The sequence below is a fragment of the Eurypyga helias genome, unplaced genomic scaffold (genome assembly GCF_000690775.1).
Source record: "Eurypyga helias isolate BGI_N326 unplaced genomic scaffold, ASM69077v1 scaffold41631, whole genome shotgun sequence".
Taxonomy (NCBI): domain Eukaryota; kingdom Metazoa; phylum Chordata; class Aves; order Eurypygiformes; family Eurypygidae; genus Eurypyga; species Eurypyga helias.
This window is the reverse complement of record NW_010233781.1, coordinates 88,806-99,270: the sequence shown is the minus strand read 5'-3', so window position 1 is coordinate 99,270 and position 10,465 is coordinate 88,806. Positions and strand designations below refer to the sequence as shown.

Below are 10,465 nucleotides of genomic sequence, written 5' to 3'. Positions count from 1 at the left end.
GACATTTATAATCTATATTAAAGTAAGTACTTAATGGTAAGGGTGGTGGTGCACTGGAACATGTTTCCTGCAAAGAACGTGTGTTTTATCTGTGTGACTACCTATTTTTAAGAATGGCTTTTTCTGGAATGACAAAAGTGTAGGGGTGCAAGCAAGGACTAGATGATCTCTGAGGGTTTATTCCAGCCCTGTTTTCAGTGTAACAATAAATATACTGTAGCATGGTGCTGATGTGGTAGCTCCAACACACTTCATTTAGACATCTGCAGCGTGAAAGAAGTGTTGCTTCATTTCAGAAATTGTTCTAGTAGAATTCTGTTTTTCCCTCTCTGTTGCATCATGTTGATCTGGATTTGGATGAGTGCCTCACAGGTGCTCACACTTGTTCCAGAGGACAATTATGTGTGAACACATTGGGATCATTCTACTGTGTCAACCACAGAGTGATCTGTGTAGAGGGCTTTATACTCAACAGGCATAGAAAATGTGTTGGTAAGATGATAGGTGTAAGCTGTTCACCACAGCATCATAATTCTTCATGCTCTGAAATGCATATAAACCATTTGTGCTAAAAGGCTCCCTGGCCATCCTTGCATATGACATTTCAATATGAGTTAGTAAAAACACATGTGCACCATTTGCTCAGCCACTTAACATTATGAGTTGTATGCAGTTTGGCTTTTTCCCTAGCAATACATTCTCAGGATACATATAACTTTGCTCAAAAGTCATAAAAGTTCATGGGTATGATGACCACAGCAGTACTGATGACTATTAGCTGGACTAAGAAAACATAGCAGTTGATATCTCTGGATAGTGTCAATGCTGCCGAATCCCCAGACATCACGAAACAGCAAAACTTCATAAATACAGCTTAAGAAATCTCCATAAGTCTGGGCAGTGGAAAAGATTCATTCCAAAGTGATGGAATTTTAAATTCAGATTAGTCCTTTGTTGATTCTGGCACAAATTTATTTGTGTAAAAGTCAAAGATGCATCATAATCCTGCTGTATCATCCTTGCTATTTAAGTTCATATAAGAAACCAATGTATTTTTACAAGTGTATTTATGAGGATTTAATCTGCTTCAGAAACCTCAGGCCTGAGCTTACAAAATAGAAACTATATTTGGGGTACTTTTCTAGAGTCTCATCTAGGAGCTGATCTGCAGCAGTGTTGTGTGGTAATGCCTGTATAGTGGTTCAGCTCTGGCTAGCAAAATACCATGAAGCCATTCTCACAGATTCCCCTTCCCCTCTTCTAGTGGAGGGGAAGAATCGGAGGAAAAAAAACTGAGTGAGCTCATAAAATTGAGGTAAGAACTATTTACTAACTGAATCTAAGTGAGTATATACAAATACTACTGATAATAATTAATTAAAACAATAGAAAATAAAACGTGATACAATATGATACAATTATGGTACAGTTGCTCACCACCTGCCAATCAATGAACAACCAGGTGCTGAGAAGTGAGAGTCAGAGCCAGAGAGACTGAGAGCCACAGCCTGAGAGCGATCATAGCAGAGTCTGAGCGAACCCTATCAGCGACAGCACGACTGGGAAAGCTAAACAAACCCACCACCTCACTCACTAACGAGCCAGCACAGGAGTTAGCAAAGCAGGTAACAAAAGAGTTAGAGCGAGTGTTAGAAAGTGTAAGAGTAATGGCTCCTGGACCCCCCTCCTCCCCTTTGCCCCGAGCATGACGTACTATGGAATGAAACACTCCCTTGGTCAGTTGGGGTCAGGTGCCTGAACTGTGTGTCCCCTGCACTGCCTGTACCCAGACAGCGAGAGCTGGGAATGCAGCTGCAGGGTCAGAAGCGGAGAAAGATGCTGAATTCAGTGGAGGATTCTCCAGCCCAGCTGAGACCTTATCAGTGCTTCTCTCTGCATGCAGGAACAGCTTCCTAGCAGCCACGGTAAAGGGAGTGGCTTTTCCTGACTTTCCTGACTAAACCCAGCACAGCCTGTAAAAACAGAGCACCTGGAGACTTGTAGTCATTAATGAAAGCAGCAGTGCCTGTGACTATAATGTCATGAGTGAATACATTTGCCCTCTTCCACCCATCCCTCTCCCTGTACTTATAACAGTGTTGTTCTGACCATCACAGCTTTGGCTTTGTTCCTATCTTTTAAAGCTCTGTGATCTCATCTTATTAATGAGCATCATATGGCAGGAGAGCATGAGCAGGGAAGTTTATACAGTGTCATATTTTTGATCAGAAATGTGATTTGCTGTTGTCTTGGGTTTTCCTTAAATTGTCAAAATTGGATTTTTAAAGTTATTTATTTTTAAATCAGAGATACTGGTAAGCATGGAAAACCAGTAGAATTATTTAGTTTAACTTCAATAACTGAGAGAACATGAGTGGAAGGAAGGATGCCTTTACAGAGAAAATACCAGGTTGTAAGGTGGAAGTTGGTATTTGTAGTTGGCCACAGGCTGCGTGGTGTGTTTGATGGCTTTCACAGAACCTGCTGCATGTAAGTCTGGTAAGTGAGCAGCTGAGGAAACTGCCTCGCCTTGCTTTCTGCTTCTGAAAATCTTGCCCTTTCATCTCCTGATTTTTTTCCTGGACTATGCAGTTGGGATATATCTGTCCTTTTCTACATCTCCCAGGAGCGTTTTGAAACTACATTAATGCATGTTTGTCAGCAACTTTGGCAGAAGGTGCCACAGAAGATGCCAAGTGCTTCCTTTTGTTCACTTTCTTCCACTCCTGCCCTCTACCCCATGACATTATAACAGAGTTTTATTGTGACTGGTATAAGATAAACCTCAGGCATTGCTAATAAAATGAAAGCTGCAACTCTGATTTGTAAAGCTGAAAGATCCTCTTCCCCTCATAAATGATGAACATCTGTATTTCTCTAATGCAAGTCAGGATTCTGCAGGTATCTCTGTAATTAATCTAGGAAACTTTGAAGTTTCTCTTCTTTCTTGGATAGATGTACCCTGTATGCTCCATATACACATACAGCCCTGCTCTCTGTGTGGTACCTGGAGAACTTCTGCTGTGTTTAACATTTTTCCTACTTCTGTGGTCAGAGGGGAAGGCCACAGGCATACTGTGGTTTCTGTTTGGTTGAACTAACCGCCTTACTGCAGCCCTGCTCACCTCAGGTATCCTTTTCCAGCTTAACTGCTTCTGTGCCCCATCTTGAGCTACTGAACACCATGAGGAAAGCTTCGTTAATGTGATTTCAAGTTGTTGTTGTCTTAGTGGTGTTACTCTGTGTGTATTTTAGGGCCATTTGGGGGAGGAATCTTTGCACAGCAACAAAACAGCTGATAACCTTTTATCTGTTGAATTTCCTTTGGTTAAACTGTGGAAGATTATAATTCCAGGTCCATTCAAGAGCAGATATCCAGAATTCCTGAAAGCCAACCATGCACAAGGAAGAGTCACAAGCCGTTTAAAAAGCTTACACACAGCAGCTTTGTGTAACTTCGTGAACAGATATTTTAATATCTTCAGGCTTGAAAGCTCCATGCTCTCCAGAGATAAGAGCCACGTTGGGTGTTTTTAACTTGGATTGCTTTTCCTGGTGACTTTCAGGCGAAGTTGTTACCACCACCCACATGCAAATGACGGGAGAATACCTCGCTACTCCTGTGTAAATCTTCCCTCTTGTCAGAGTGAGCAGTCAGCGGTCATTTATTGCTGAAGCATAGGGACCGTGCGTGAGCACAGGGCAGGTGGTTGCAAAATAACAACGGGTCAAAACAGAACAGATGTATTCCATAAAACAAATTGAGCTTAAGTTACTTGAAAAGAAAAAAGAAATTCACGAGAAAAGTACATATGCAGGACAAAAAAAGTCTGCATTTCACATTTTTATAAAACATGCAAAAATTAATTTTTAATGTTGAAGTATGTATTGATCAAAAACAGCAGTAGGGAAATGTTGATATTCCTTTGAAAAAATGTCAGCTTCTTAGACGCAGCAGATATGCTGAGGGATCATGTATATATTGCTGTTTTCAACAATTCCAGGGGTAAAACAAAAGAGAGATTATGCAGTAACATTTCATTCTGGTTTTCACTGGCATAAAGTGAGGAATGTTGTTGCCACACACATAGAACTAGTAAATTTCTCAACAATTAACTGTATGGCTTGTTTTTAATATATTACTGAATTATTTTCCCTCTGACTCCTTTTTTTTTTTCTGAATAAATATAATCTTGCCCTACCTCAGAGTCTTAATTGTGTTGGATGAAGACTGCAGCTGGTCCAGTGTTGGGACTTAACTTTGTTACAAACTGAAAACATAACTCAGATTTTTCCTGGTGCTCTGTCAAGCGTCTTACTGACTTGTTGAGTTGGTTTCCAGTACTCAAGAGAGGCAGGTTATGGGCACTCTTGGTTTTGTGGATAATGAACAAGGAGGAAGAAAGAAGAATGAGATTGTCCTGTTTTATAAACATGATTTGAGTCCTTACTCCCCTCTATTTTGTGCCATAGTGGTGCAGCAAAGTGATACAGCCTGGGCTGACCAGACCTACCGTGGGTGATCGTGTACTGCCGCAGCAGAAACTGGGACCATATTCCCAGAAAAAGATGCCTTTTCCCACCCTCACGCTCATGCTAAGGGACACTGTATTGTGACAGGCATTGATAGTGAGAACAGCGATGTGGACTGATGTAAGCTCACAAGAAAGGTGCTGCAAGTCTTCGGAGATCTCGTTTTATGGCATGACCAGTTAGGAATTTGTTTAGAAAAATGAACAAAAAAGTGCCTGTCTGCTTAATAAAATGCAAAGGAAAATTTGGTGGGCTGGAAACAAGCCTGATATCAGAGATGGAGATTCATGCACTATCATTGGATAGGGCAGAGCTGAGCCTTGTTTTGGTTTTTTTTTCCAAGACCATTTATAAGAATATTGCTGCTTGCACTTCAAGCTCATGTGTAGAAACTGAGAAACTATGTAAGCATATGAGGACGTAACCCTGAAAAAACTTTGGGGTAGGCAATTACCTGCCCACACAAACATCGAGTGGGACAGGCAGAAAGATACCTGGCTGACGGTAGTGACCTTGCTCTGCATTAATCAGCTGGCTTTGGAAAGCAAGTACTCAGCATGTGAAGAATAGCAATGGCAGAAAAAAAGAAAACACAAAGGAATGAACAGTAAAATGGCACCAAGCTGACATACTGGTGTTGCAGAACTCAGTGGACATCACCGGTTAGCTGACTTCACCAGGAACTGAAATTTCTTGGTGCTTATTTTTGTCTGTTTGGTAGAAAACAAGCTGACGTTTTCTAAGACAAAAGGCTTTTAAAATGGCTTTTCCTGTTTGCATGCTCCAGACGGGCAAGTAATAGATCTGATGTTGTACTTATCTGGGAATGAGGTTCTGCAGCCAAAATGAAAATCTGATTTAAACAATACTTGCTTTATTGTGTAGCATGAAAACAGCTTCATATGTGGAGAAGCTGGATGATTGGTAATAGTTATGGTCACATTTGGCTTTTGTTAGCTGCAGAAATACTTGTTGGCTTCATATAGAACTGTGAACATGTAAGATTTTGTGGAGAATGACAAAAAAGTTTCTCTTCCCGTCTCTACTCCTTTTTGTTGCTTGTAAATATTTGCTCATCATGGTGTTCCTAGCTTTCGTTATTAAGATCAGCAAAACCTAGATTTGAGGTTATTTCATCCAAGCATATCAAACCCCATCATTTTAAAGGTGTGGCATATTCCTTTCCAAATTGTGTCCTGTATTCTGTGATCTGGTGTTTAAGTGATTTTTTTTGAAAGAACTTTTCTATTCCTTCACCCGCTGAAATCGGATCTCTCTAAAAATTGAAATACAAAGTTCAAACTTGATTGACCCTTCAGCATTCTTCTCTCCCTATTTACCTGTGTATCCAGTTCTAATGACACCTTCCCTAAGAGATAAGTATGATACTTGACTCCACCTGCAGCAGGGCAGGCAGTTTCAGAACCAGTCTCTTACAGCAGTTCCACACCAGCCACTCCTGTGGGTCTGGCGTGAAGCGGCAGGACTGAGGTGAAAACCTGGTAATGAGCAATAGACATTAATCACTTTCTAATTCAGTTGTCCAGGAGGTCTCTATCCAGTAAAGCAGAAGCTGATTGTCCATCCTCTGCCCACCCTGCATTTAATCAAGTCTGTACATCCCTTGTCCTCAGTGTCTGCACCATCCATTGCACATTTGGGAAGAGGGGAGGAGGACATCTCCATGTGATTTGTGTCTCTTGAGTTACTGCGTGTTAACAAAAGATCCTGGAATAAAGAATGCTGCATCAGAACACACTAGCAAAGTCTATTTACTATTTTTTGGAAGAAATTCTTTCACTTGAGCTTTTGACTCCTTCCAAAAGGGCAGGAAGAGGCAGACCGCTTGATAAATATGTGTCACTGAATTGTTTAACTATTTCTTGTAGACATTAACGAATGCGTAACAGATACGCACACCTGCCAACGGAGAGAGCACTGTGTCAACACACTGGGATCATTCAAATGTCTCCAGGAACTGAGCTGTCAGCCAGGTTATGAACTTAAGGATGGAGAATGTGTTGGTAAGACAAGTGTTTTTCAGCTTATGCAATTGCTGTTACAAAAAAGGAAAGCAAATGGATTGCAAAGTGTTTTATTATTGCTGGTCTGTGATGACAGGACTGTAACTGAAAAAAGCCGATCGTCATGGAAATATTTGGCTTCATAAGCCCCTTCTGTACATTCGTTTATTTGAAATGCTTTCCAATAACTATAAATAATTTGGAAAATGCAGGAAACCTTACGAATTAGGATTTACACTGTTTTTAAGGGGTTAGAGGGAGATCTTGTTGATGGAGGAGTGCCTGTTACGCTTCGCTGGGTAGCCCTGCTTTTTTCTGAAGGGGCTGATACTGTTTGCTGTCGAACACTGAATCACAGCCTGAATGGATCATGGGGCTGACTCAATCCAGTCCTTCCTGGGTTTAGGAGGTCTCTCTGCATTTATTTGCATTTTGAATGGTCATGGGGTTAAGAAGCTATTCTTCATCTCCCCCTTCATGGTCTATATAAAGGTCTAGTGGAGTAGCTAACATCAGAAGTCATAGTGTAGAAGTTGCTCTGCAGCACAGGAGTAAGCAAGAGACACATGTGCCTGCCTTCCAGGAAATAAGTCAGGGTTATTTACTCCTAAATTCTTTACACAAAGAGTTTCCTGACAGCTGGAGTAAGAGATGTCTAAGAAAAGGACTTAGCTCTCGACATATAGGGTTTTAAAGTAGAAGTTATTGGAAATCTGGCTTTATATACAGCTGTCATAAGTAAACCTTGGTTTACTTGAAAAGGCTGTTGGTGAATGTCTTGTTCCGTTGTCTGGTCCTATAGCATTTCCAACATTTATTGCTGATCTAAGTTGCTTTCTAGTCTTAAAGTTAGATTGTAACAGTTTATAAAGTTTACAGAGTGTTTCAAAGTAGCCTTTAAATTAATGACTTATGAGAAAGACTAGAATTCCAGAACTACTACTTTGTGTAAAATTTCCTACAGATAACTACTGAATTTGCAGAGGCTTATGAAATACTGAGTTCTAAATTTTTTATTTGTCTCAGTCAATAAATGTGGTCGGAAGGCCATATAGTACCTTCTGGGGGACTGGTGATGATCCCTTGTGACCGTAGCATTTAACTGAGGAGTTGGGATAGAAGGAGAAGTGCCAGCAGTTCTCCCCTTGACTGACTGGAGGAGTGGGGACTCCTCAGTTGTGGAGTTTCCTCCATTTGTCATTATCTTCTAGGAAAGATGTTCATCATAGGGAGTGTTCTCAGGAACCAGCAGCATTTGAAAATATTCACAGGAACTGAATTTTGAACGTATTTATAGCTGAAGTCTGTTCCTAGGTGGGGTTTCTTCAACTGGAAATTGGAAGCAATGCCACTATACCAGCTGATACATGCAGTTACTCAACATGGATCGGTTGAGTGTAATTTTATAAGTTTGAAACTTGTAGTAAGTGCCTGGAAAGCAAGCATGATGAAGTTGATGAACATAATTTGAGAAATAATTTCATCTGCATAATAAAAAATGAGAAAGCTGTGGTGAGTTCTGGCTGCAGAATAAGAAAAATAAAAGCTGAAGTTGTTACTAATATTACTACTTCTCATTCAGATTTTTTTCAGAGTAGTTTTTAGAGTCGGATACGTGTTTGTTCTGTGTACATAAGTACATCTATATCCATGCATGCACACGTGCCAGCGCACACAGCGAAATCCCAGCCCTGTTCAAGTAGGTGCCATATTAGTATCAAATACAGTGGAGGTAAGTTTCTACCTAGAATTCCTGAGGTATTTAAGGAATAAGAGACCATTTTGCTTTTTGAAAGAGGGCGAGACACATTTTATTATGTGTACCTTATTCCTAGTGTTAGTTTGGGTCTTTAGGGTTTTAAAACCGCAGATGTTGCAGTATTTGTGGTTTACAAGAGATGCTGTGAATGAGGCGGCAGGGACCTGAATCAAATTTTGCAGGACCTGACAGATTCTGAAGCCAATGCTGAAGTGGATGTCCAAGAGCAAACGTAGGTACACCTCGGGTTTCCCATAGGCAGTGTTGGGTGTCTGGTTTAAGTAATACTCCCTGACTTCCTTCCTGAGAAGTTAACTAGTCATGAAGACTAATGAAAAATGCAGCTTAACTAGTCACGATTTGGTGGTTTGATCTGATTAACAGACACAGACGAATGCGAGAGAGGAACTCATAGTTGTAAAGTGAACTTCGTTTGTCAGAATACAGAAGGATCATTCTATTGTGAGTCAAAGCAACGCTGCATGGATGGATTTTTACAAGACCCTGAAGGAAACTGTGTTGGTAAGTGTGACCAGCAATATGTTTGTAGTATGTGCAGCAGTACTGCCAACTCCTGTTCCTTTTAGTCTGTCCAAGGGGGGTATATTGACTACACGTAATTTGCCTTAAATCTTGCTGTGAATTAATTTAAACAATGCTGTCCTTTTAATGATATGCACTCAGATACTGAATTTGAAAGTGTTACCGCAGCAGACATTATCAGCCTTACCTTTGTAGCACAGTAAAATGACGTGAAGGGGGAAAAAGTGACAGCTGGAAGAAAACAGACTAGAAAGGTTAACTAGCTTCTCTCACTATTCTAATTCTTTTTTTTTGACCAGATATTAATGAATGCACATCTCTCCCTGAGCCATGTAAAGCAGGATTCAACTGCATCAATACGGTTGGGTCTTACACCTGCCAAAGGAACATGCTGACTTGCAGCAGAGGCTACCACTCCAACGAGGAGGGAACCCGGTGCATTGGTAAGGTCGGATTCCAGCATCTGGTCAGGTTTTCTCTGAGAAAAAAGCACATTTTGGTTCTAAAGAGAGGGTTTGAGTTACCTCCAGATTCCTAAATTTGTTTGAGGAATGGGAATTTGCTGTATGCAGTTGCTGTCCAAGCAGCTCAGTGATTTCTTTGCACTACAGGATGCTGCACTGATGTCTGACTGCTGCATGGAGTTCCTCTAGGTGCACTCAGCGACATTAAATTTTGTCTGCATATGGGGTTTACTGGCTTCCCTTCTGGAGTGAATGTGATTTAATTACTTTTGAACCTCATGCTGTCAGTCAAACCCATGATTCTTTGCTAGTTTTTACAGTTCCTTGCTGTAAGCGATACAGTCAGAAGCCATGGGATGCAGCAAATGAAAACCATTGAGTTTGTGGACTCTGATATCAGAGTAGTACTAGGCGGATCTTCTTTGTAGCACTGTGAATAGTGTTCCCCATTTACATCCAGTTGTATGCATGTTTAGGACAAATTCTTACTTTCTTGGTGAAGAGAATGTTGAAATATTCATATAGGCTGCTTGGTATGCATCTTGATACTGATTTGTATTTGTTCCAATGTGTTTATGAAGTTACTGACTCCGAATAACAGATTTCATCTCTTACTAGCATTTATTGCAGCTTTCCATATCTGAAGGGGGCCTACAAGGGTGCTGGGAGAGGACTTTTTACAAGAGCCTGTAGTGATAGGACAAGGGGTAATGGGTGCAAATTGAAATCAGGGAGGTTTAGATTAGATATCAGGAAGAAATTCTTCACGGAGAGGGTGGGGAGGCATTGGGACAGGTTGCCCAGAGAAGCTGTGGATGCCCCATCCCTGGAAGTGTCCAAGGCCAGGCTGGATGAGGCTTGGAGCAACCTGGTCTAGTGGAAGGTGTCCCTGCCCATGGCAGGGGGGTTGGAACTAGATGGGCTTTAAGGTCCCTTCCAACCCAAACCATTCTGTGATTCTATGATTATTCCGTAAACGCGCAGACTCGGCACAAAGGGATTGAAAGCTTGGTCCTTGCCACCCAGGGCAAGGCTGGCTATGTATTTTTGAATTCCCTAAGTTCTGTGTTACACGAAATAGGAAATTATAAAACAACATCAGGAAAATGAAATACCGAGTCAGTATTTTGGCCAGTGATGAT

General features: G+C 41.1%; 1 protein-coding gene across 1 annotated transcript in view; it reads left to right on the top strand.

The window, feature by feature from the left end:
• Positions 1-311: 311 nt before the first annotated feature.
• LOC104517223 (fibulin-2-like) overlaps positions 312-10,465 on the top strand; it is a gene marked incomplete at its 5' end in the record, with an annotated part of 21,158 nt that continues 11,004 nt past the window's right edge. The window contains 4 exons of the mRNA XM_010161815.1: positions 312-492; positions 6,423-6,557; positions 8,701-8,838; positions 9,159-9,302. Of these exons, the coding sequence (XP_010160117.1) occupies positions 312-492; positions 6,423-6,557; positions 8,701-8,838; positions 9,159-9,302 (598 nt within the window). The remainder of the gene's footprint in view (positions 493-6,422; positions 6,558-8,700; positions 8,839-9,158; positions 9,303-10,465) is intronic.